Source organism: Octopus sinensis, linkage group LG15, assembly GCF_006345805.1.
Source record: "Octopus sinensis linkage group LG15, ASM634580v1, whole genome shotgun sequence".
Taxonomy (NCBI): Eukaryota; Metazoa; Mollusca; class Cephalopoda; order Octopoda; family Octopodidae; genus Octopus; species Octopus sinensis.
Window position 1 is genome coordinate 25,444,660 of NC_043011.1, and position 25,675 is coordinate 25,470,334.

A 25,675-nucleotide genomic window follows, 5' to 3' on the forward strand; every position below is an offset into this window, starting at 1 on the left:
TCCAGGCGACGGTAAAGAATACGCACACCCAGTGTTTAGGGTTAGCGTTAGCATTAAGAAAAAGAAGAATATAAATCTTTTGTCTGAAGTATTTTTAATTATTAATTCATGTTCTGGGTTTCACCACTACCACCCTCACCAAGAAATTGACCCCAGTGACCTGACACGAGTTCATATCTGACCCTGAGCAACGTCATTCTTAATCTCAAGCTTCAGGTACTTTAACCAGTTTGAGTTGGCTTGTTCGGTAAATACCGTTAGAATTCCGTAAGCAGCCGAAGTCGATATCGTCAGCGTTGCGTTGATGCCAAAACATTCAGTTGTTAGTTTTCTGTTGTTCACGAAACAGATAAAAACCTTCTCCCGTTATCTCTTTCCCTCCCGCCTTTTAATTGTCAACACTGCCTCACGCTTTTATAGTGAAATGTCTTCAAAATACGCTGATGTTCCGATTAGCGGACCCGTGGAAGTTTTTGCTGTTAGCGCTGCTTACAGAGCAGACCCTGACCCCAACAAAGTTAACCTCAGTGTCGGTGGTTCGTATACATGTATTTCCTTTTAACGCATAATATTCTCTCCTGTTTGAGGACGAGTACTAAGCTCTTATTTCACCACCACATACACACAAAATCCCTTGCGATTTGTTTCGATCATCTAGTGTTTCGAGCTGTTTCCTTTCATTCAAGTTGTCCTTGAGAAAAACGGCATGAAAATCGTTCAACTCCATTTAAAACCTGGGTGTCTTAAGATCACATGTTATATATACGTATTGCTTCTATTTTTTATTTTGTTCTAAAAAATTAAAATACCGAACGTGGCTGAGTATTGTACACTTGGTTTGATACTAAAAATTTCGCTTCTTTTGCCTTAAAAAAACAAAGCGAAATTACACCCGATTCTTGTGCATAAGAAACGTAATCAATTCCGAAAAAGATATATGGAAGGAAAAAATTTAAAGATATATAAAATTCGAACTTGATCAATCTATTAAAAGTTAAAATATGTATACATAAGATTTGTCATTATTTCTAAAAATGCTTGTTAGATTGTAAGTACGGTGTCTATAAGAAGATATCTGCAGTTTTTATGACTTCATATATTATTATATCTGATCACTTCGCTCGAAAAGCTTCTTGTTTTTAATAAAAACACAGCAGCTGCAGTTGCATTATTAATGATGATAGCACTGCTGCACACACACAAACATTAATTATTTTAATATTTATCTCCATACTATATCTTCTTTTTCTAGCGTGCGTGGCGAGGTCACTGTAAAAGTCCTTTCACTATTTACTAGTCTCCTTGACCTTGTTCGTTACATCTACATCAAACCACTTCGTTCATCGTTCACGTTGGTTAATCTCTGTTTCATCTGTTCTGGTTTGTTAATTTTCCCTCTATTAATGAGCAGCTCTATATAATAGGTGTTCCGTCACAGCCTTTCTGATTTCACTCACATTCTTTCGTGATCTTTGACTATAGCGTACCATTTGATCTGCCGAGATCAACTTTGTCATACACCCTTCGAAGGACGGTGAAATAAAGTGCCAGTCAAGTACTACAATTAGGATAGTGATTCTTCGCCTTAATATTCTGGGTCTGTTCCTATATTCATTATGCGGCATTTCTCGAAAGAATGCCACTAATACTAATAATCCTTTCTACTAAAGGCACAAGGCCTCAAATTTGGTGGGGAGGGGACTAATTAATTACATTGACTCCTGTGTTCACTTGTACTTGATTCATCGACCCCGAAAGGGGATGGAAGGCAAATCGACCTCGGCGAACGGATTTGAACTTGGAACGTAGCAGCAGACGAAATACCTATTTCTTCACTACCCACAAGGGGCTAAAACACAGAGAGGACAGACAAACGGATTAAGTAGATTATATCGACCCAGTGCGTAACTGGTACTTATTTAATCGACCCCGAAAAGATGAAAGGCTAAGGCTAAGTCGCCTCCCGACATTGAACTCAAGACGTACCGGCAGACGAAATACCTATTTCTTTACTACCCCAGAGGGGCAACAGGACAGACAAACGGATTTAGTCGATACATCGACCCCGAAGGATGAAGGCAAAGTCGACCCGCGGATTTGAACCCAGAACGTATGGCAGGGCACTATTTCTTTATTACCACTAGGGGTAAACTAGAGTGGCCCAACAAGGACATACCTAGTATTAAGCGATTACATCGGCCCCAGTGCGTAACTGGTACTTAATTATCGACCCCGAAAGGGTGAAAGGCAAAGTCGACCTCGGCGGAATTTGAACTCACCCCGTAACGGCAGACGAAATACCACTAAGCATTTCGCCCGGCAAATAATGGGAAAGACTTCCTCCTGTCAAAAAAAGGGTGCGGTTGAGGGGGGTACAAAGTAAGTCTTGCCTAATAATGTTCTAGTAAGTTAAACAAATAATTATCGCTACTAAAATTTATTTTACGAACACGAACCAGCATAAAAAGAATTTTAAATTCCAGATGGGAAAATCCACAATAAGAGTGAAACTGCTTGTTTTATATCTCGGTACGCTAAACTCTTACATCGTCCCATATTTAACATGTGTTTACTTAGGAAGTGGGTTGAAATGTAAGAGGGATTTCGTTATTTCTTCATTTTCTTACGTACCTCTTTTACTGTACAATTTATTGTATACATGTAGTATGATTTGAAACACATTATAGATGATTTATTTGTATCAAATATTTCCGATTTTTTTGTAGAGCTTATTAATTTGTTGACTAATTGTATTCTCAGACAATTTATTATTTGTAAAGTTTGTTAACCTAACGAAATGTTATATGAGAAAAGAAAAAAACACACGAAAGACCTTTTCTCTATTCATAGTCATTAATAGAATCTATTTTCTTCTCTCGCCTATAAATATGAAAGGTTTTAAAACGCCAAATGAAACAACAAAACAACGGTTCCAAAATTATTTTCCATGGAAGTCTGATCCAAGCACACCATACAACCTGAACTTATTTTATTTGGGGAATTTTCACAAAATATTGTTTGATTCAGGTTTCCGCCATATAAATAGAAGCAAAATGCGGATTTGAACTATCTGTATTTTACACACCATGATTTCAAAGCACAGTTCTTCGAAAAAGAGTGAAAATTTGGAGGATTATGGGGTGGGGGATTAAAGCCTTGTGTGTGGATTTGGAGCGGGAAGCTGCTGAAAGCTCGTTGTGTATATATATGTGTGTGTGTGTGTGTGTGTAATATATGTGTGTGTGTGTGTATATGTTTGTGTGTCTGTGTTTGTCCCCCCACCCACCCAACATCGCTTGACAACCGATGCTGGTGTATTTACGTCTCCGTATCAAAGCAGTTCGGCAAAAGAGACGCTAGATGAATAAGTACTAGGCTGACAAAGAATAAGTTCTGGGGTCGATTTGCTCGACTTAAAGGCGATGCTCCAGCATGGCCGCAGTCAAATGATTGAAACAAATGAGTGAAAATATAAAATTATTCTCTTTCTTGATCTTAGCATTTTAACTGAATCTAATTCTTGTGTATAGATGTGTGTGGTGTGGTATTTATACGTAACGGTAGAGGTTTTTTTGTATCGCTTGAAATTAATTGTAAACAATAGTATGGAACGTCGGAGTGTGGTAATCAGTTTGTAAGGATTGGTTCTTCGTTGATTGCCATTATGTAAAGATGAAAGAAACAGTGATTGAAGTTGTGAAGAAAATATTTATTATCGTTACATTGTCAAAAAAATCCCAAACCACGACGGCTTGGTATGTTTAATTAGTAAATAGAAAAGTATGCGAAGTAAAGATAGATTTTCCTTGTATAGTTTGTGTACATATTCATATAGAATTATGTTGTAAAAAAGAAATTGAGCTAGTGAAAGTTGTAGAGTCGAGAGAAGTTGGGGTCTTATAGTTGCTGATTGTAAACTTCTTTCCCCCTCTGACCGTTGTCTGTATTAGCTGCTGTTTGTGGCCCTGACTAGCTGTCCGTTCTCCAACTGATGGTTGCTCTCCCTAACTCGAGTTCTCTGACCTTGGGGGATCTTATTTTTTTTAACTATCTTGCCTAATGCAATCCCAGAGCAATTTCTTATCTCTTACACTATTTCAGTATTACATGTCAAAAGTGAAACAATAACATCTCTCTATTGTAATGTGAGATACTTTCAGTTTATATAGTCTCACTATTATTTAAGTGAAACTATTATATCACATATATATATGCATACTTACATACATATATATGTATATTACATATATAAACAAATATAAATATATATATATATATATATATATATATATATATATACACATTTTTATATATATACATATGTGCAGATGTATACATACATATATATATTATACATATGTGCAATGTATACATACATATATATATATTATACATTATATATATATATATATATATATATACATTATATATATATATATATATATATATATATATATATATGTATCTATGCGTGTATACATGTGAGATATATACATCTACATTTTATATTATATATATATATATATACATATGTGTGCAGATGTATATTATATAGATCTTTAAAATGTTTAGCCCGAAGGCCGCGGCATGCTGGGGCACACATATATATATATGTATGTATGTATGCGTGTATATATGTGAGATAATAGTTTCAGTATCAATAATGAAAGTATTAAACTGAAAGCATCTACATTACAATAGATAGAGAGATATTATTTCACTTTTGACATGTAATACTGAATACTGTAAGATATAAGAGATTGCTCTGGGCTCATATTAGGTAAGAAGTTGAAAATTCTTCTTTGGCCCATGACACTGTATAGACCCTAAGTAAGGCATGTGTAAAATTTGAATGGAATCAGTTGTGTAGTTCTCGAGTTTTAGGGATTCACACAGACAAACACACACCATCACATTATCTTTATATATAGACTAGCAAAGACACCAGTGTTGCCCGTGTCACATGGAATTGAAAAATTAGACTTTTCTCTTATATTTTCTCTAATGAACTGGAATACCTATGATTCGAATTTCATAAAAATTGGAGATTAAGAATTTTAATGGAGGTTCTCTCCCTCTTTACACACCCTAACAAAATTCTAATCATGACATATTTTACCACACTACATCTTTATCCCCAGCTTCCAAAATTCAAATCTTATATAACCTATTCAAAGGTTTTTGCTTCTGAAAAATGGAGCGCATAGAGCACATGGAGCTCTAAAATGTGGGAGTAGTGGGAGTTAAGGCCCTTATGGGGGCAGGGTCTTAAAGTGAACCAGAGAAGTTGAATTGTTGGAATCTTTTTTAACTTGTTGTCTTATCAATGTTCATTGGGTTTATAAAAGAGAGCAATGGTAGAGGAAAGCAAAAGACAAATGATCACAATAAGCACTCAGCTACCCTACCATGGCATTACCCTAATGAGGATTCCTCACCATACAGGTGACCCGGTACAGCTAAAATGGAACATGCATAATGGATCTATAGCAATAGGAAGGGCGTGACCCAACTCAAATAAACATTAACAGCGTGGTAACGTGAGAGTTAAGGTGAAATGAAAGTGTCACCTCTAGAGTTTGCCAATGATCACTATACCGAAGGTAACTGAACAGAATAAATTTACAATCTATAAATCTCTTTGAATGACCAATCATTTATCTGCAAAGGCCTTGAATCAATGTTACTATCTGGGGACTATCTCTGACCCAGTGATAATAAAAAAGACTCAAAGGAGGTCTGCAACCAAATAACTTTACTCAAAATAACACTTTGCAACTGAATCAGTTGAGGCAAAGATGCCGCTCCTTTACTCGACATTTATGCACCACATTGCAGAAATCACAATCTAAATATATCTCAAAGCAAACTCTTACACTGTTGTACCATTGAATTACAAATAACGCTCATCTTGTATGCTCAGGTGACTCTACAGCTTCCAAGACTACAATTGTATGAAACATACGGCATACCTTCTCCCTAAGCTTGGATTTTGTGTCCCAAATTTCATTAGGATCAGTGCAGTAGTTTTCGATTCTATAAGTAACACACTAAAGACATTGACTTTTATATAATAGATATATGCACATATACATACATGTATATATGTATGTGTTGTGTGTATTTATATATATAGCGGGGGTGCAAAGAGCAGCATACGAGTGTGATCGTTGACAGAGCGGCTAACTGGCTTCCATGCCAGTGGCACATAAAAGGCACCATTCGAGTGTGATTGTTACTAGCGTCGCCTTATTGGCACTTGTGCCCGTGCTAGTAGGGTGCCGAGAGAACCATCCGAGTGTGATCGTTGCCAGAGAGCTACCTGGCTATATATATATATATATATATATATATATATATATATATATATATATATACATACACACATACACACACAGAAAGATAGATGGATAGATACAATTGAGTGGGCAAGCAAAAGTATGAGGGTCTTCAAGGCAGTGAAGAAATTTTTTGTCAAATGAATGGGCCCCAGTGCGTTTTTTATATTTTGAAAAGCCTGGTAATTATTCTATCGGTCTCTTCTAAAACCAGTAAGTTATGGGGATGTAAATAAACCAACACTAGTTATCAAGCAGTGATGAGGGAGAAACACAAAGACACACACATACACTTACATATATACATATATATACGATGGATTTCTCTCAGTTTCTGCCTAAACAATCCACTCACAGGCTTTGGTTGGTCTGAAACTATAGCAGAAGACACATGCCATGTTACCACACAGTAGGACTAAACCCAGGACAGTGTGCTTTGGAACCAAGTTTGTTACCACACAGCCACACCTGCACCTATGTACGTACATATATGGGTGTGTGGTGGTGTGTGTGTATATATTTATATTTTATATATATATATTATATATATATATATATATTAATACACATATATATAATGTATAAATGTATGTTTGTATATTTGTGTGTGTTATATACGTATATATGTATAAATGTATGTTATATTTGTATGTGTGTATATATATATATATATGTATGCATATATACAGGTGTACATATTACATATACATCTATATACATATATACACATGTATACATATACATGATACTACACATCTATACTACACATCTATACATATAATATATGTGACATTAATTTCACTTTAACACTGTCAGTATGAATAGTGAAACTGTTAAAGTGAAAGTATCTTACATTACAATAGAGAGATGTTACTATTTCACTTTGACACATAATACTGAATAGTGTAAGAGATAAGAGATTGCTCAGGGCTCGCATTAGGCAAGAAGTTGAAAATTATTTTGACCCATGACACTGCATGGACCTTAGGTAAGGCATGTGTAAAATTTGAATGAAATTGGTTGTGTAGTTCTCGAGTTTTAGGGATTCACACAGACAGATTAGACAGACACACATTCTCATCTTATATATACTAGCAGGTGTACACGGCATTGCCCGGGGCTGTTTAAGTATGCCTTGTTTGGTTATTAGAACCATTCACAGATGCACCTCTGAACTGATGAATGAAAGAAATCATAATGGCAGATGTTCCCTGCATTGTTTGATTTATTTAGCACAATATGAACATGCAATCATACACCCACACTTGTCATTGTTTTTCCATTGGGAGAGTAGGTTGATCTGTAAAAAAACCAGCAGTAATTGAATTATTTTCCTTACCACATAACTGCTGACATGTGCTGTTTAGCAGATGGAAAGGTTGAGCCAAAGATATGACATAAAGAGAAATAGAATGTTTACCTGCTGTTTCGCTAGGTTGTACATACAACATTATCTGAACAAAAAATTTGACATGTGGCCTGTGCAAAAAAGATGGAAAGTGTAGTATCTGTTGCCTACCTCACAATTGGGGACACTTAATGGAGAGCATACTGTGAAGATTATGCTAATGAAATAAATAAGGTGACAAGAGTATGGTTACCTGATGTTTGCCTGTTTGCCGCATAGAGCAACATCCATGTTGTCTTTACTCTGTAGTCTCTTTAGCACCCACTGCAGCATCTTTTGTAAGTTGATCTGCACGTTGTGCTGCAGCTCATGCAACAGCAGTTGAGGAAGCATCTCTTGTAAGTTGATCTGTGCATTGTGTTGCAGTCTCTGAAGCTCGTGCAGCAACAGTAGAGGAAGCATTTCTTATTTGGTGTGCTGGACGTTGCTCATTGCTCGGTAAGCTCATTGCACAACAATATGTGTTAACCGATCACAACGCTGCTCTTCATTTTCCCTTCTTCGCACTGAAGCCATCCTAAATGCATTGAGAGAGTTCCTCCTGGTGGCATCCTTCACAGATTCATTTCACACATATGTTTACTTTTCTTTGCAGCATTTGTTTGCCAACCTATATTGGATCTTTTGCCTCGGCATGGTGGAAAATTATCAGTTTACACAATAGAAATATTCCTAAGGAAAAAGCAGTGTATGTGTAGCACCCAAAATAGTAAAATGTAATTGGCAAAAATGTTAATCAAACAGACCAAATTAAGAATAAAAGAATATATTATATATATATATATATGTAATATATTCTTTATTCTTTCACTTGTTTCAGTCATTTGCAACAATCCTATGTGAGGGAGAGAGCATACAAAGAAGCCTGGGTTATAAAAAAACATTAAGTGAAACCCAAAGGCCTTCTTTCATTATGCCAAAGAAACAGCCTCAGTACACTGCAAAATTGGTCCCCTCTTCCAAAAGGAAAGCTCCCTCACAGATAGTCCAACCAAGATTAGTGAGGTCTTGAATGACCAGTTCAAAAGTTTCTTTACCACCCTGTTGGAGCACAGACAAGTGAATGAACCAGTGGATTTTGTTGCTGCCTCATCTATAGCCATTGAGGCAGTTACGATGGATTACATCAGCATTAGTGAAGAAGATACACTACTAGCCATAGATGAGATGGACGCAAACTCAACTGCTGGTCCTGAATGGTTTCCCAGCAATCCTCCTCAAATTGTGTAAGCTTTCCCTCACGAAACCACTGCAGATTCTCTTCCAGAGCTTTCTTGCAAATGGCAGGCTGCCAAGCAAACTGAAGGAGGGAATAATATGCCTAATCCATAAAGGAGGAAGCAGAACAGATGCCAAAAGTTATAGGCCTATCTCTCTGACTCCACACATCAGCAAAGTCATGGAATGGATAGTCAGAGGGAAACTAATCACATTACCTGAAGAAAACGACTTGCTGAAGTTTAGGTCTGTGTGTGTTTGTGCTTACTTGGTGATCTAATTACTGCTAATGTCATGTAAAAAGCACTCAGTACTCGCTGTAAAGTGGTTGGTATTAGGAAGGGTATCCTGCCATAGAAACCATACCAAAACAGACATTGGAGTTTGGCGCAGTCTGATTTGTCAGTTCCTATTAAACTGTCCCACCTATACCAGCATAGAAAACATGTTGAAAGATGATAGTGATGATGATGATATACGTAAGCTTATATATAATAAATGTTTCCTGTAGCCTTCAACTCAGTTGAAGTTTATTAAGCCTGTAATTAAATGTTGCCAAAATTCCGGAAATATTAGTTGCATACATTAGTTAAGAACAGACAGGTGCATGCAGCTGATATGTTGCATATGATATGGTAAGAGCAGACAAATGTGTGTACATCCTAAGAATGATCCAATATCAGGGCCTCCATTCTTGAACTGCTAGAAATAGCAGCTGCATTTTCTTCCATTCACACTTTACTAACTTAAAAATGTAAAGAAATGTATATCTGGAATCATATAGTCCCTAGATGCATTATATCTTAAATGAAAAAAATCTCATCATCATTTAATGTCTGCTTTCCGTGCTGTCATGGGCTTGACAAATCTATTTAGCATTATCTCAATCATCTATAGTGCCATGGGGTACTCACATAGCAGCATGATGACAGGAACAAAGTATGGAAATTGTGTGTGTGGATGTACTACTACTAGTGCTGCTACTACTACTACTGTTGCTGCTGCTTAAGCCCTTTGTCCCCCCCATGGTGCATAGACCATTGACAACTTTTCTCCACTGTTCTCAACTCTCGATTGTCTTTTTTGCTTCTCTCCAGTTGGATTCCTGCTTCTTCAGTTCTACCTACAACTATTTTTAGAGCATCCTCTCTTCTGCCTCCCTTGTGGCTTCCAGATCAGAGCTTAATGTGTAATGCAGGATTTTGATTTCCTTAAGGTGTGGGTTATCCAATCCCACTTGTGCTTCAGGATCTGTTCTTCCACTGGCATCTGCCCACCCAACCTTCTGTCGGAGATCTTCATTTCTTATCCTGTAATATGAAGAATATGTCTGGCAGTTATTGATGGAGGCTTGTACATTCTGCTGTATCTTTTTAGTTCTCTTCATGTGTCTGGTTCATAGAAAAGAGTGTCACTGTGCAGTCCGGCATTGTCATGATGAAAGATAATGCCTTCACAATTAGCAAGTACTGGATACGTCTGGTGAATAGCTGCATTTAATTTGTCCAGCTGGTACACATTTGTATTAGTGGTCCTGTTCATGGGAAGAAGCTCATAAAAGACAACACCCTTACAATCCCACCAAATTGAAAGCATAACATTCTATGAGTGAAGTCCTGCTCTGGAAGTTGTTTGTGGTGGTTAACTGCACTTTCCCCATGATCATTTGTGCTTCACATTGTTACAGACGATCTATTTTCCATCTGCTGTCACCATTCTCCTCAAAAGTGGATCATTTACTTCATGTTTCTGCAATAAATCACAGATGGAAATCTGTGGGTATGGTCAGTCTCATCCAATTGATGTGGGACCCAAATATAGAGCCTGCTAACATAACCAAATTGATGTAGATAGTTTTTCAACTCTCAGTTTGGATATTTGGGGAATATCTGCAATCATCCTGGTTATATAATGGGGGTGTTGCTGTAAATATCAGTTGATAGACCAGAACAAGGTGCATTTTGAACCAAAAAATTTCACAATCAAAATCTTGAAACCACTTCCAGCACATGTTCTGTAATGCATCCTCCCCATACACAGCTCATATCTTCCTGCAGGTTTCCACCACCTTCCTGTCATATCAGCAAAAACCAGTCTTTTAGGCCAACCCACTATACATGAGGATTTACTATGGATGTGTATTCTACTTACATTTAGTGACATCTGGTTGTTGAACATAGTTAACTAAATTCTTTTAAAACTAAGTGCTTTATTGATATCTGCCTTGATTTTTTTTTATATCCCTTTTTTCTTATATATGTATGTGTGTGTGTGTCTTTGTGTTAGTGTTGGTTTGTTACATCCACATTAGTTAGCAGTTCAGGGAAAAAAATCTTATAGAATTAAGCCTTAAAAATAAGTTCAACTAAACCTTTTAAGGGAGTGCCCCAGTATGACTGCTGTCCAATGACTGAAACAAGTAAAATGATAAAAAATTTATTTGAAACGGTTAACAAAATTCCACCCAAAGTTTAGGATTTCTTTCATGACTCAAAAATACTTCAGCCATAATCTGTTGCTGACTCTCTTTGAAGCTGCATTGACCACACATGCACAATAAACAGCTTTGAAATTACAAAAATTACAAGGTGCATTCCAGAAGTTTTTAAACTTTTTTCAGGAGAGACATTTATTAATTTCAAAGAAGTACAAAAATCTAATCACCGTCAAAGTAGAATCTTCTGACTTAATGCACTTGTTGAAATACTCCAGTCACTTCATTAAGACCCCATGGAAGTCTTCCAAATTGAAGGTGTCTAGGACCCTTCTCACTGCCTCTATCATCTTCTCCTTCAGCTTGAGGAACAACCAAAATCTCAGGGAGCAAGGTCTGGACTTTAGGGAGAGTTTTCATACTTATATCTGTCAAGTAGTTGGTTACCAGGATGGAAATGTGAACTGATGTGCTGGTGCCACTGACCTGAGTGAAAGAGCCCTGCCCTTTTGCAATGAAATCTCTTCCTGAACTCCTTCAAAACCTCCACAGACTACTCTTATTGACTGTCTGGCCTGAGGAAACCCAGTGGATGTAGATGATGCCTTTGCTGTTGAAAATGGGGATCATCATGAGCTTCCTGCTGGACTTGCTTCACCAGGCCCCTTGTGTCAGCAAAAAGAAAATGTGCAACTCATACAAGTTAATCCATAAGCAGTCAGGAGCATTTCATAAGTTTCTGTAGTATATTTGCCCAGGTCAACACAAGACTTTATTACATAGCAAACTTCTAAATTGTCCCCATGTCCTAACTGCATTCTGCAAACTAGTCAGCTACGAGAAGCAGTGTTTAGCTCAAAAGCTGGCAGATCAGCTTATTAGATGTATAGCAATGATGTACTTAAACTACAATAATCTAAGACAGTTATAACTGCCTCTCCTAAGAAAAAAGTCTCAGCATTTCTGGAATAAACCTCATGTCTCCCAGCTAAATGACAAAGATCTTCTCATTGACACAATCACTAACCTGCAGATACACAGTTTCTTCTACCACTTCTTTATTGATTTCTGTTCCTTTGCTGCCTCTATCTAAACCCAACCCTCTATATACCTACTTCTCTTCTTCTATCATCATTTCTACTGTGTCTCACTTATGTAAACCCCTCACAGAGTAAACACAATTCTTAATCCTTTCTTTGCAAAACTGCAGCCCTGTCTGCTTGTTTTACCACAGATATTCAAACTGAGCATCAACTATTAACTACAGTGACTTCTCTAATCTAGGTGAGCCTGCAAAAGCATAGGTGTTGCCACTCTTTTGAGTAAATGATGTTTTTTTTCTTTAATTTTATGATTGTATAATTTCTTTCTTCATTTCTCTCTTTTTTCTTTAACTATTTACAGCTTACCGCACAAATGAGGGAAAACCATGGGTACTTCCAGTTGTTCACAAAGTAGAACTACAGATTGCTTCTGATCCTACCTTGAATCATGAATACTTACCTATATTAGGTTTCCCTGACTTTCGATCTTCTGCCATCCGGTTGCTACTTGGAGAAGGAAATCCTGCAATTGTTGAAAACAGAGTAAGTAATTTAGAACTTCATCAATTTAGTGATGGAAAGTGCATTTATGTGAAGAAAATTTCCTTTCTCCATGCCATCTATGTTGTCTTTGAGAAAGACTGCTGCCCTAAGGCTGCTGCTATTTGGCACCAGTGTTGTTAGAACACAAAAGGCCAAGACAAACACCACAAACTACCACCATTGATTGCTACTTATTTTAAAACCCCACAAAAATGACTTCAGCAGGATTTGAACTCGGTGCACAGAGAAGCATTACAAATACTTCATGTTATTCTATCCAATGCCCTAAAGCCTGCCAATCACTACCTCATCAATCCATTACACTCATACCATGTATTGCAGTTTTGATTTCACTGTACAGCAGATCTATTCAACTAGACATTTTTCAATTTGAATCAGGTTCCCACCAAAACAGTTTACTAAAGGTGTTAAATATTATCATCATTATTTTAATGTCCACTTTTCTATGTGGACATGGGTTGGATGGAATTTGTTGAAGCAGATTTTCTTCAGCCAGATATCCTTCCTGTTTCCAAATGAGGTAATATTTCCCCATGACTAGTTATGTTTTCACAGAAGATTGGAAACAAAGGACACCAGTTGGATGACAGTGGCACTCATTTACAACTGTCATGTGATATCAATACAAGGAGACAGTAATATATACATACATACATACATATATATATATATATATATATATATATATATATATATATACAGACACACACACACACACACACACATACATACAATGGGCTTCTTTTCAGTTTCTGTCTATAAAATCCACTCACCAGGCTTTAGTCAGCTTGGTACTATAGTAGAAGACACTTGTTCATAGTACCACAAAGTGGGACTGAACCTAAAAACCATTTTTCACACGGCCACACCTGTGCCTATTCTGAAATTTAATGCCTGAATAAATCAGGGAAATTCATCCAGTTTAAGTTGTAAAAAAGAATACATACATATATAGGCGCAGGAGTGGCTGTGTAGTAAGTAGCTTGCTTACCAACCACATGGTTCTGGGTTCAGTCCCACTGCATGGCACCTTGGGCATGTGTGTTCTACTATAGCCTAGAGCCAACCAAAACCTTGTAGACGGAAACTGAAACATATATATATATATATGTACACATATGTGTATGTGTGTCTGTGTTTGTCCCCCCCCCCAACATTGCTTGACAAAACGATGCTGGTGTCATTATGTTCCCATAGCTTAGTGGTTTGGCAAAAGAGACCAATAGAATAAGTACTAGGCTTACAAAGAATAAGTCCTGGGATCAATTTGCTTGACTAAAGGCAGTGCTCCAGCATCGCTGCAGTCAAATAACTGAAACAAATAAAAGAATATAAATATGAAAATAAATTCTCACTGAAATATACCTAATTAAAAATCTTTGGTTTCTTGATTTCTAAACTTTTTCCAGCTAAAACATTTAATCTTCTTTGATCATGTTTGCTTTCGAGAATAATTGTTTAACTGTTTTATCTTTATTATGAGAAAAATTCATACGACTTAATTGTTAAGCATTTTAATATTTGTAGTTCTCATGAAGCAGAGAACTGGCAAAATCGTTAGTGGCATTTCATCCAATTTTACATTCTGGGTTCAAATTCTGCCAGGATTGACTTTGCCTTTCATCCTTTCAGTACTAGTTGAGCACTTAGGCCAAAGTAATCGACTTACCTCCTCCTCCCCCGAAATTGCTGGCCTTGTGCCAGAATTTGAAACCAATATTTGTAGTTCTCATACAGCTGTGAGAAACTTCATTCTTTTCTCACATCATTTGTTTAAACATGTTAGTAAATACTTCCCACTTTCTTTTTATGTGATAGTTACTTTGTTATATGTTTTATTCTCATTGTCATCTTTTATTGATTATATTTCCATTAACCCATTGTGTGACACCTTGGGCAAGTGACTTCTACTACCACTCCAGGCTGACCAAAAGCTTGTGAGTAAATTTGGTAGGCAGAAACTGAAAGAATCCCAGTGTGTGTGTGAGAAGTGGTGTCTTCTTGTCTTGACATCACATAATTATTATAAACAAATGTCATACAGTCCTATGCATCCATTTCTATTATAGTCATTGCTTATTGATAAGTTCAATTGATTTTTTGCTACCATATAAATATATAATGGATGACTGATTGATTTAAAGTGCTTCAAACAAATATTCTGTCTACTACAATCTTCAAATATAAATACCAATTCCAACTCTATATTATGAGTGATTCTTTTGCATTTATTGTCTGAAAACATGGTACATCATTTCGTTTTTAATCATCATCATCATCACCATTATCATTTTACTGTCCACTTTTCCATGATTGCATGGGTTGAACAGAGTTTATTGAGACAGGTTTTCCATGGTGGGATATCCTTCCTGGTTCCAGGCAAGGTATTTCCCCATAGCCAGACATGTTTTCACAAAATACTGGAAATGAATGACATTCATTTACTATTTACACAGTGTCAAGTCAAGAAGACACAAACATATACACACACATACATATGTGTATACATACAAACACACATATATATAGACGAGTTTCCATATAGTTTTCATCTACCAGATCCACTCACAAGGCTTTGGCTAACCTGGGACTATAGTAGAAAACACTTATCTAAGATGTCACATGGTGAGACTGAACCCAAAACCATGTGGTTGGGAAGCAAACCTCTTAAACACACAGCAATGCCTGCTCCATAAACATTTTCAATGTTTAAAAGAATGTCACCATGGTATTGCTAAGTATTGGAATCAAATCTTAGACAAACAAGTTCCACTACATCATCTGTTTGAAGATATTTTACTTCACTCTTCTTTTTTGATATTGGCAAATTCTCATCAAAGGAATAAGGATTTCTTTAACATTTTATCTCTTAATATATGAATTAGCTTAAGACCGCAAAGTGGCAGAATTGTTAGCATGCCAGGTGATATACTTAGCAGCATTTCATCCATCTATATGTTCTGAGTTGACTTTGCCTTTCATCCTTTTGGGGTTGATGTAATCAACTTAGCTCCTCCCCCGAAATTGCTGGCCTTGTACCAAAGTTTGAAATCAATATATAAGTTAGCTTCTTTATTACCATTCATTCTGTTTGTCAAAATGGTATATTGTGTATGAGGTAATGTATGGCGATGAACAAAAGAATGTATATCTTTTATCTTTTACTTGTACAGTTATTGTACAGTACACCACCTTGAAGTGTTTAGTCAAAGTGACTTTGGTACTTATTTTGAAGTCCGGTACACTGTTATGGAGATGTAAACAAACTAACATCAGTTGTCAAGTGGTGGTGGAACACACAAATGATGGGCTTCCACTCAGTTTCAGTCTACCAAATCTGCTCACAAGGCATTGGTCAACTCAGAGCTGTTGTAGAAAACACTTACCCAAGGTGCTGCACTGTAGGAGTGAACCCAAAACCACTTGGTTGCAAAGCAGACTTCCTAACCAATCAATGCCTATACCTGTATCACATATATTCTGTTGTTCTTGCTTTTATTACAAATATTCATCTATATTTTCAATCATCAGAAATAGAGTGACTTGCAAAGAATCTGATAGTTGGAATAAAATATTTTAATGTTCTGTTGATCCTTTAATAGTTATATTGTCCATAAAAGCAGGGAACCATCAGAAGTATTATTAAATTACTTATATTATTTAGATCAGTGGTTTTCAATTGGGATCCACATAACCCTTTGGGGATCTACATAAGATTTTGTTGTTAGAATTTATGTGCAACAAATTGCTCATATTTTTACAATATTCAAAATATTTAAACAATTTTATACAATTCCTCGTAACGTTAATCATAAAAATTTAATAGTTTTTAGACTTTGAATGTCTATGAGGGTTTCCCCTCCACACAGGGGTAAAATAGGAATCAAAGGGGTCCATAGGTAAAAAAAAAATGGTTGAGAACCACTGATTTAGATACATCCATTAAGACAAGATTGAATTGTTTTGCCTTTTTATCATTCATTTCATGAACCCATAATTAATTGCAGTTCCTTGAACTGCATCTTTCTCCTATAGGAAAATGGTTGTTGCCCATGTATAAAAAAATGCAATAATTGTATTCTTCAGAACACCATCAGACAATCTTTTGTCAACCACTAATATTATATTAATTTGTGCAGGTTGTTGGAGTGCAGTCTCTAGGAGGTACTGGTGCCATACGTCTTTCTGCTGATTTTTATCGCACCATCAATAAAGCTGACACAGTCTATGTCTCAAGTCCAACATGGGGTAAGCAATCACATTTTGATTATATTCTTTACAGAGAAAAAAAACTCCATGTCCATATGTGTGAATATTTGCTACTTTTATTTTTCTGTATTTGATGGGTTTCTGAAAAATATCTATCCCCACTTAGATGTGGATGTTCTGGTAGATACCACAAGGGAAACTCTCATTTTGGCTTTTGGTGCAGTCAAGCAGCCATCATTGAAAAGATCAAGGAAGGTCAAAATTGTGTGATCTGATGGTCTTGGCACAGGAGATGTCTCCTCGCTGGTGATATAAGCAAGAGTACAAAAAGGCAATATGAGAGTTTCTTACATTATTTACATTTGACGGATATTTGTCCTCCTCTTGTTTGTTGCTAACACAACATTTCAGCTGATATACCCTCCAGCCTTCGTCAGGTGTCTTGGGGAAACCAAGCCAAACACTCAGTATGCTCTGTAAAGTGGTTGGCATAAGGAAGGGCATCCATCCATAGAAACCAAGCCAAAATTTCGAACCTGGGTTCTCATTCCTAAGGTATTTTTCTCCATAATTAATTGCCGATGGGCATATGGCATAGTGGTTAAGAGTGCGGGCTACTAACCCCAAGATTCCAAGTTCTAAGCAGTGATCAGAATAATAATACTAACATCAAAAAATACCTTAGGAATGAGAACCCAGGTTCGAAATTTTCCCAAGACATCTGATGAAGGCTGGAGGGTATATCAGCCGAAACATTGTGTTAACAACAAACAAGATGAGGACAAATATCCATCAAATGTAAGTAGCATACATAATTCCTCATCTCTTAAATATAGAACTGTATGAGAGTTTCTCTTATGGTAACTATTGCTGTATAGTTCTAACAAAACATCCATGTTTAAGTAGGAATAAATATTACTTTTTGATATTAATACTGACTCTGTTACTAATATACATTTCTGAAAAACATATATATCCTCTTATAAGTTGGAGCAGTTATGTTTCCAGCTAGATATTCTTTTTATTTTCTAATGTAACCACTGAGAGATGAAATATGAACTAATACTTTTATTGAGTGTTACTTGGGTGGTTTTATGTAAACAATCCAGAGAATCCTTGTCCGGTATCAGATTGATCCCCAAATCTAATCAGTTTGTGCCAGTCATGAGGCCAAACATCCCTGAAAGTTTCATCCAAATCCATCCAGTGTTTCTTGAGATATCTTGTCCACAGACAAACAAACAAACAAACACAACTGAAAACAATACCTCCGCCTTCGCTAAGGCAGAGGTAATAATCATGTTGTTTTTGTGGGTGGGTTGTTTTTTGGCAGTAATGTCCATTTTCTTTGGATAAGTATTACAAAACAAATGTTAGTAAAAGAAATGGACTCAAATTTGGTTGAAATGACCCTAGCTTATTACTGGATACCTTACGTTGCTTGCATTATTAAAAAAAAAAAATTGTAATTTATTACTGAGAAAATCTCTGCATTTTCACAATTTTATAACCCAAAATTCATTTTACATTTACATCTGGGTCTTAATAATGATCATATTTAGGGAATTCCCACACCTTAAATTTTGAACTGAATGACTTTCAACAAATGAATCAGCTTTTGAGTTTATGTACTTCTTGTGGTTTTATTTTGATTCTTCTCTAATAGAAATAGAGGAGCTGTTGCCTTTATGTACATTGTTTCTTTTCCCCTAATTGTTAGGTTTACTTAAAATGCTATATTTAGATATTTATTTTACATGTAATTAAAGGCAATAATATAAAATATGATTTTATTAGTGTCACTTTTTACATAAATTCTACTTTGAAGTCTCTTTAATTTGTTTTCTGCATTTTTTTTTTTTTAACTGAGTCAGACATGCTAGATTCCTTAAAGATATATGTTCAACTATACACCTAAGCCATTCAATTAATGCAATACTTGTACTTTTGTTAGCACCCACAACCTCTTTTGTGAGATATATGAAGCTATGAATAATCTCATGCATTGTTATGTGCTGTCAGCTATGAATAACAAATTTTTCTTTTGCAATCCTATTTTAGTCACAGTTTCTTTGTGTAGCTTAAGTTTGTTTATTCCAATTTAACCATGTCTACAAATATAACTCATTCGCTGTTCTTACATATAATAACTATCATTCCTATAAGGCTTTGAAGAATGGATTCAGCATTTGTAGCTGATGATGCCCAACATGCAGAAATGCATGCATCCTATGGTTCGTAAGTTATCTTTGAATGGGAGACTTTGTGTGAATACTTGCAAGAAAGTGGACTCTGCTAAAGGCACCCTAGGGCCAGGCAGTGGTGTTAAATCTTATGCAAAAGCTCAAGTTACTATCCAAACACAGCTATAGTCCATGCAACTTGCTTCTGTAAAGTTTCCATTTACCTAATTTCACTCACAATGCTTAGAACAGCCTTGGTCAAGGAACCACACAATGGGATTGAACCTGGAACCATGTGATTATGAAGCTAATTTATTTATCATAACCGCATAGCCATGCTTTGTGCTATATGGAAACAAAGGAAATATAATCTCTTAATTTATACTTAGTTAGAAAAATGTATATAATCTCCAAGGAAACAATTTTTCATTAGTGTTCAGCCCATTGTACTCAAGCAAAATAAAAATCTGAATTAATGTGGTGGACAAAAAAAAAAAACAACTTATTTCTTTTATAAATATAGTTGCTTTTTATTTATTTCTATTCCAAACTCATTCAGAAAGCTTTTGAACAAATTCTTTTAAGACTCTTTATAAACTATAGCCTCTTGGTCGTCTGGCTACTTTTTTTTCTTTTTTTTTTTTTTTTTTGTAACCTAGAATTTTTCATATCTTTACTCTTAATAATTACCTTGATAATTTATCCTTACTTCTGCTTCAAACTTTCACAGCAATAACATGACTGGACAGGACAGTCTGGTTATTGCTGTTTCACTTCCATGACTAGTACTACTGCATTTCCCATTAATATAAATTACTCTTATCTTCTTAAATTTTTTTTTTATTCTTAAATCATTCATCTAATCAGACATTGTTACTAACTTTACCTAAACTGTTTTTTTAGATATTTCAGTTTCCATCATACTAAATTTACTCTAAGTTTTAGTTTTCATTTTGCAACTTCTTGAAATTTAAATAATTATTATTATTATCATTATTATTATTATTATTTACTGCAAGTTGGCAGGGTCGTTAGCATGCCAGACAAGATCTTTAGTGGCATTTTGTCCATCTCTGTTTTCTGAGTTCAAATTCCATCAAGGTCTACTTTGCTTTCATCCTTCAGGGATCGACAAAATAAGTAGTAGTTTAGTACTGGAGTCGCTGTAATCAACTAACCCACTTCATCAAAGTTGCTGGCCTTGTGCCAAAATTTGAAATAATTACTACTACTACTACTATTAGTACAGAATTAATCCTGAAGAAGAACAGTCATAGAATCATTAATGTTTTGATGAAAATTTACAAAGCTTCTTTTATTATTCAGGAAACCACAAGGGTGTCTACATGGCTGCTGGCTTTACCAACGTCAAAGAGTACCGATATTGGGATGCTCAAACCAGAAGCTTAGATATTAATGGCATGGTTGAAGATCTTAGTGTAAGATATTTTGCTTATTATTATGATTATGAAAATAACATTTTCTTTGGCAGAATCGAGAAAGAATTAGTGTCTTCATTTTTTTCATTTGATAGTTGGAAATAATTGTCACTGTCATACAAGCAGAGTCATTCTTTCCCAATATTCTGGTGACTGGAAGGACATCTGCCTCAATAAATTCTGTCCAACCCATGCAAGCATAGAAAAATGGACATTAAAAAAATGATAATGATGTGGTCGAATATCTCTGGTTTCAGTCTCAAAATTGTTTGGTAAATGTTTTAACTTCAATTCAGCCTACCTTGCTTCATTGAAAATAAATACCAGCATCATTTTGTAGCAGTGGTTGACACTTTGAAAGAAATCTACACAAAATTACCTCTTAGAGAAATTCCAGGCACAGGCATGGCTGTGTGGTAAGAAGTTTGCTTCCCAACCACATTGTCTCAGGTTCAGTCCCACTGCATGGCACCTTGGACAAGTATCTTCTATTATAACTTCAGTTTGACCAAAACCTTGTGAGTGGGTTTGATAGATGGAAACTCAAAGGAAACTATTGTGTGTGTGTGTATGTGTGTGTGCACGCACATGTGCTATTGTCTCTTTGCCTTGACATTGTGTGATAGTTATAAATGAATAGCACCATCACGCAAGCAGTGTCCCTCATTTCCAGTCTTTCATAAAAAACATGTCTGGTCATGGGGAAATATTACCTTACTTGGAAACAGATGAGGGCTGGTAACAGGAAGGGCATCCAGCCATAGAAAAACCTGCCTTGACTAATTCCATCCAACCCATGCAAGCATGGAAAAGTGAACATTAAGAAATAGGGGGGTAACCCATAATGCCTAGATTTCTGCAGGGGTGTGAATGTTTACAGAAAAAATTTACCACTATATGCATGTTTTGGGGAATGTGAAAGGGGTTAACTGATCCTATTCAAATGAAATAAAATCATTATGCATCCATGTATATTCTTAATATGTGGAGGCATATGGCTCAGTGGTTAGAGTGTTGGGCTCACAATCATGAGGTGGTGAGTTTGATTCTTGGACCAGGCTGGGTATTGTGTTCTTGAGCAAGTTACTTTATTTCATTTTGCTCCAGTTCACTCAACTGTAGAAATGAGCTGCAATGTCACTGGTACCAAGCTGTATCAGCCTTTTCCTTTCCCTCAGATAACATCAGTGGTGTGGTGAGGGGAGGCTGGTATGCATAGGTGACTACTGGTCTTCCATAAACAACATGGCCCAGACTTGTGCCTCAGAGGGTAACTTTCTTGGTCATTTATGACTAAAGGAGGTCTTTACCTATATACTTAATACTTTGTTTGGAACTTCTCTAAATGTTAAACATTTGAACAATAACAGACCAGCTACCTAATAAAGTCAAGTTTTTATTAATGGTCTTCTTTATATTTTTTATCTTTGTTGTGATTTATTTCAGAAGTTTTTACACCTATTCTGCATCAGATAAATAATTTTATTAATAATTCCAAATTGAGATTTGGCTTAAGCCATTCTCAATATTTTGTAAGATCTTTCTTCTCAGATATAACTTCATATGGCAAAGATACTAAAAAGGTGTTGTGGGCTGAGATAATTGAATGGGGATCGGCTTATTGGTCTGTCTTCTGTATTTTTGTCCCAGTATTTTTTCAATTACCTTTCTACTCTTCTATCCATTGTCCCACAGGCTGCAAAAGAAAATTCCGTGGTAATCTTACATGCTGTTGCACATAACCCCACTGGTGTCGATCCAACACATGATCAATGGAAACAAATTGCGGATGTGTGTGAAGTGAGTATATTTTGGTTTTCTCACCTTCTACTTTGAAACGGTCAAAATATTAATGAAAATAAAATTAGAGACCAACAAAAACTAAGGACAGTTTATATCAAGTAAAATCAGATAAGATTCAAAGGTGTCACAAGAAGATGGTGAATACTATATAATGTCTTTTGTAGGCTTTTCTTTGGAGAAGATAAGAAAACTGTCAGACTTCCCATATCTTCCCCAAAGGAGAGTTCTGTCATATGCAGAAGGATCCACCTCTCCTTATCACAGCACCGTCTTATTCCATTTTGTGACCTGCATTTTTGAATACACACACATCACACACTAAGTATGGCTTAATGGTTAGGGTATTCAGCTCATAATTGTAAGGTTGTGAGTTTGATTCCTGGTGACATGTTGTGTCCTTGAGCAAGATGCTTTATTTCACATTGCTCCAGTCCACTCAGCTGGCAAAAATGAGTTGAACCTGTAATTCAATAGGCCAGCTTTGTCACATTCTGTCTGTCACACTAAATCTCCCTGAGAACTATGTTACAGGTAGACATGTCTGTAAAGTGCTTGGCCACTTGTAAGTTAATTTTGCCAGCAGGCTGTTCCATTAATCAGATCAGTTGGAACCTTTGTCCTTTTTTTTATTGCTGATTTACAGTTTCTTTTTGAATAAAAGATCAAACTATGATTTAATTCCAAAGTGATTACCTTTCATAATTAAGAAGCTTGCTTCCCAAACATGTGGGCTCTGGTTCAGTTGCACTGGGCAAGTGTCTTCTACTATAGCCCATGCTGACCAGATCCTTGTGAGTAGATTTGCTAGGTAGAAACCAAAAGAAGCCCATCATGTGTGTATACCCTAGTCTAGATATCATGTGGTGTTTGTAGATGAGCATCATTGTCCTACAAGCAAGATTATTTCTTTCAAATCTTTCATGTAAAACAAGTCTGGTAGCATGAAAATAATATACCCATTTCTTTACTACCCACAAGGGGCTAAACACAGAGGGGACAAATAAGGACAGACAAACGGATTAAGTCGATTACATCAACCCCAGTGCATAACTGGTACTTAATTTATCGACCCCGAAAGGATGAAAGGCAAAGTCGACCTCGGCGGAATTTGAACTCAGAACGTAGTGACAGACGAAATACTGCTGAGCATTTCGCCCGGCGTGCTAACAATTCTGCCAGCTCGCCACCTTGCTTGGAAACAGGTGAGGGTTGATGACAGCAAGGGCATCCAACCATAGTAAATCTGCCGCAACAAAATTCATCTAACTCATGCAAGCATGGAAAAACAAACATTAAATGATGATGATGACAACAACAGTATCTGGTTGTAGAAAATCTGCGTCAAAAATTGTCTGCCCCATGCATGTATGGCTTAGTGGTTAGGATGTTAAGCATGGACAGGTTGATGTTAAAATGATGATTATTTTTCTTTGCTTCTCTCTTCTTTGTTCATTAAGAAACAATTTATTCTTTGTTGTCATTCTATATTGTTCAATTTCTTTATTGATAAATAATTTTCCCTTCCAGGAACGCAAAGTTTTAGTTCTGATGGACATTGCTTATCAAGGCTTTGCCACAGGAGACTTAGTTGCTGATGCCTGGGCTCCACGATATTTTGCTTCCAGAGGATTTGAATTCCTTACAGCCCAGTCTTTCTCTAAGAATTTTGGTTTATATAGTAAGTAACTGGTAAACATTCTGCTATTTTCAGTAACGATATATATCTGTGGAACTGCTATTTCCATGTTTTCTGTAATATAATAGATACATATATTGACACAGGTGTGGTTGTGTGGTTGATAAGCTTACTTTCCAACCATGTGGTCTTGGTGCAGTGCCACAGTGTGAAACTTTGGGAAAGTGTTGTCTATTATATAACCCTCAGTTGTTGAGCTTCATGGAGGCAATGCCAAGTTAGCAAGACTTCTGGTATTTTGTTGTGCTTGAAAAGATACGTTGAGCTAAGTGAATCATGGTCATTTCCAGTGCCAGTGACACATGTAAAGTACCCATGCTAGTGCCACTTTGAAGAAATCCAGGCCTGTGACACATAAAAGACACATGTAAGAAACACTCAGTATGCTCTGTAAAGTGGTCGGCATTAGGAAGGGCATCCATCCATAGAAACAAGCCCAAAACAGACGACTTGAGCCTGGTGCAGCATTCCAGCTTACCAGTTCTAGTCAAACTGTCTAACCTGTAGCAATATCGTCTCTCATTGCTATCTTCACTGTTTGAGAAGAGTATTAAGAATGACCTCGGTCGAGATTACAAACAGCTTTGGCTAGTTTAACATTGTTGTAAACACTAATTCGATTGGCTGACACGTTGGTCTCTACTACGCTCGCACCGCTGGTATAACTTGGCGCAAAATGTCTCGACTTATTTTCGCGCAATAGTCCAAGCAGCCAATCACAGCTTTCCATTCTGAAGTTCACTGGGAGCCTGGTGAAGCTTATAAAACAAGGTTCTCAGAAAAAAATATTCGTCTTAGGTTTCCAGTCCTTCTCAGGGCGAACCTCTGACCACACAGAGCTCGTCTTAGGTTTCCAGTCCTTCTCAGGGCGAACCTCTGACCACACAGAGCTCGTCTTAGGTTTCCAGTCCTTCTCAGGGCGAACCTCTGACCACACAGAGCTCGTCGTAGGCTTTTAGTTCTTTTAAGAACTAAGTCTCTGACCACACAGAGAATACTCGACCAAGTTCCAGTTTCGAGGCAGGCGACCACCATTAATACAAGATGTTACAGATACCTAACATACTGTTAGTGTGAAATATCACCATGAAGAAAACGGTTACAAGATATCTATAACTAGAGAAAAATAACCAAGCAGAACATATGATGAAGAAGCAGCAAGAACCAATCGACAAACATCGAAGATTTAAATTGTACACGAGACAACTACAGATTCAACTATAGCGGTTAGGTGAAATTCTCGCCACGAAGAAAACGGCTACAGTAACATGTCTGGAAGTATATTCATATCAAGAGAAAGATAAACACAACGAGTGATTCAATTAATCTCAACTGCGACA

The 25,675-nt window shown here is 36.5% G+C and overlaps 2 protein-coding genes across 4 annotated transcripts in view; both read left to right on the plus strand.

Moving 5' to 3' along the window:
- LOC115219654 (trichohyalin-like) overlaps positions 1 to 25,675 on the plus strand; it is a 259,067-nt gene that overhangs the window by 26,324 nt on the left and 207,068 nt on the right. The gene's annotated exons all lie outside the window — the stretch shown is intronic.
- LOC118766256 (aspartate aminotransferase, cytoplasmic-like) lies at positions 315 to 24,340 on the plus strand. Its single transcript, XM_036509567.1, has 6 exons — positions 315 to 536; positions 12,803 to 12,984; positions 17,145 to 17,253; positions 20,724 to 20,836; positions 22,532 to 22,636; positions 24,167 to 24,340. Exons 1-6 carry the CDS (start codon positions 425 to 427, stop codon positions 24,323 to 24,325), a joined length of 780 nt encoding a protein of 259 aa, XP_036365460.1. The 5' UTR covers positions 315 to 424; the 3' UTR covers positions 24,326 to 24,340.

Excerpts from the sequence above, each read along its gene's own strand:
- LOC118766256 (XM_036509567.1), top strand. The coding sequence starts at position 425 with ATGTCTTCAAAATACGCTGATGTTCCGATTAGCGGACCCGTGGAAGTT. Across the intron at positions 537-12,802 it reads AGTTAACCTCAGTGTCGGTG|CTTACCGCACAAATGAGGGA; the intron begins GTTCGTATACAT and ends AACTATTTACAG. Across the intron at positions 22,637-24,166 it reads AAATTGCGGATGTGTGTGAA|GAACGCAAAGTTTTAGTTCT; the intron begins GTGAGTATATTT and ends TTTCCCTTCCAG.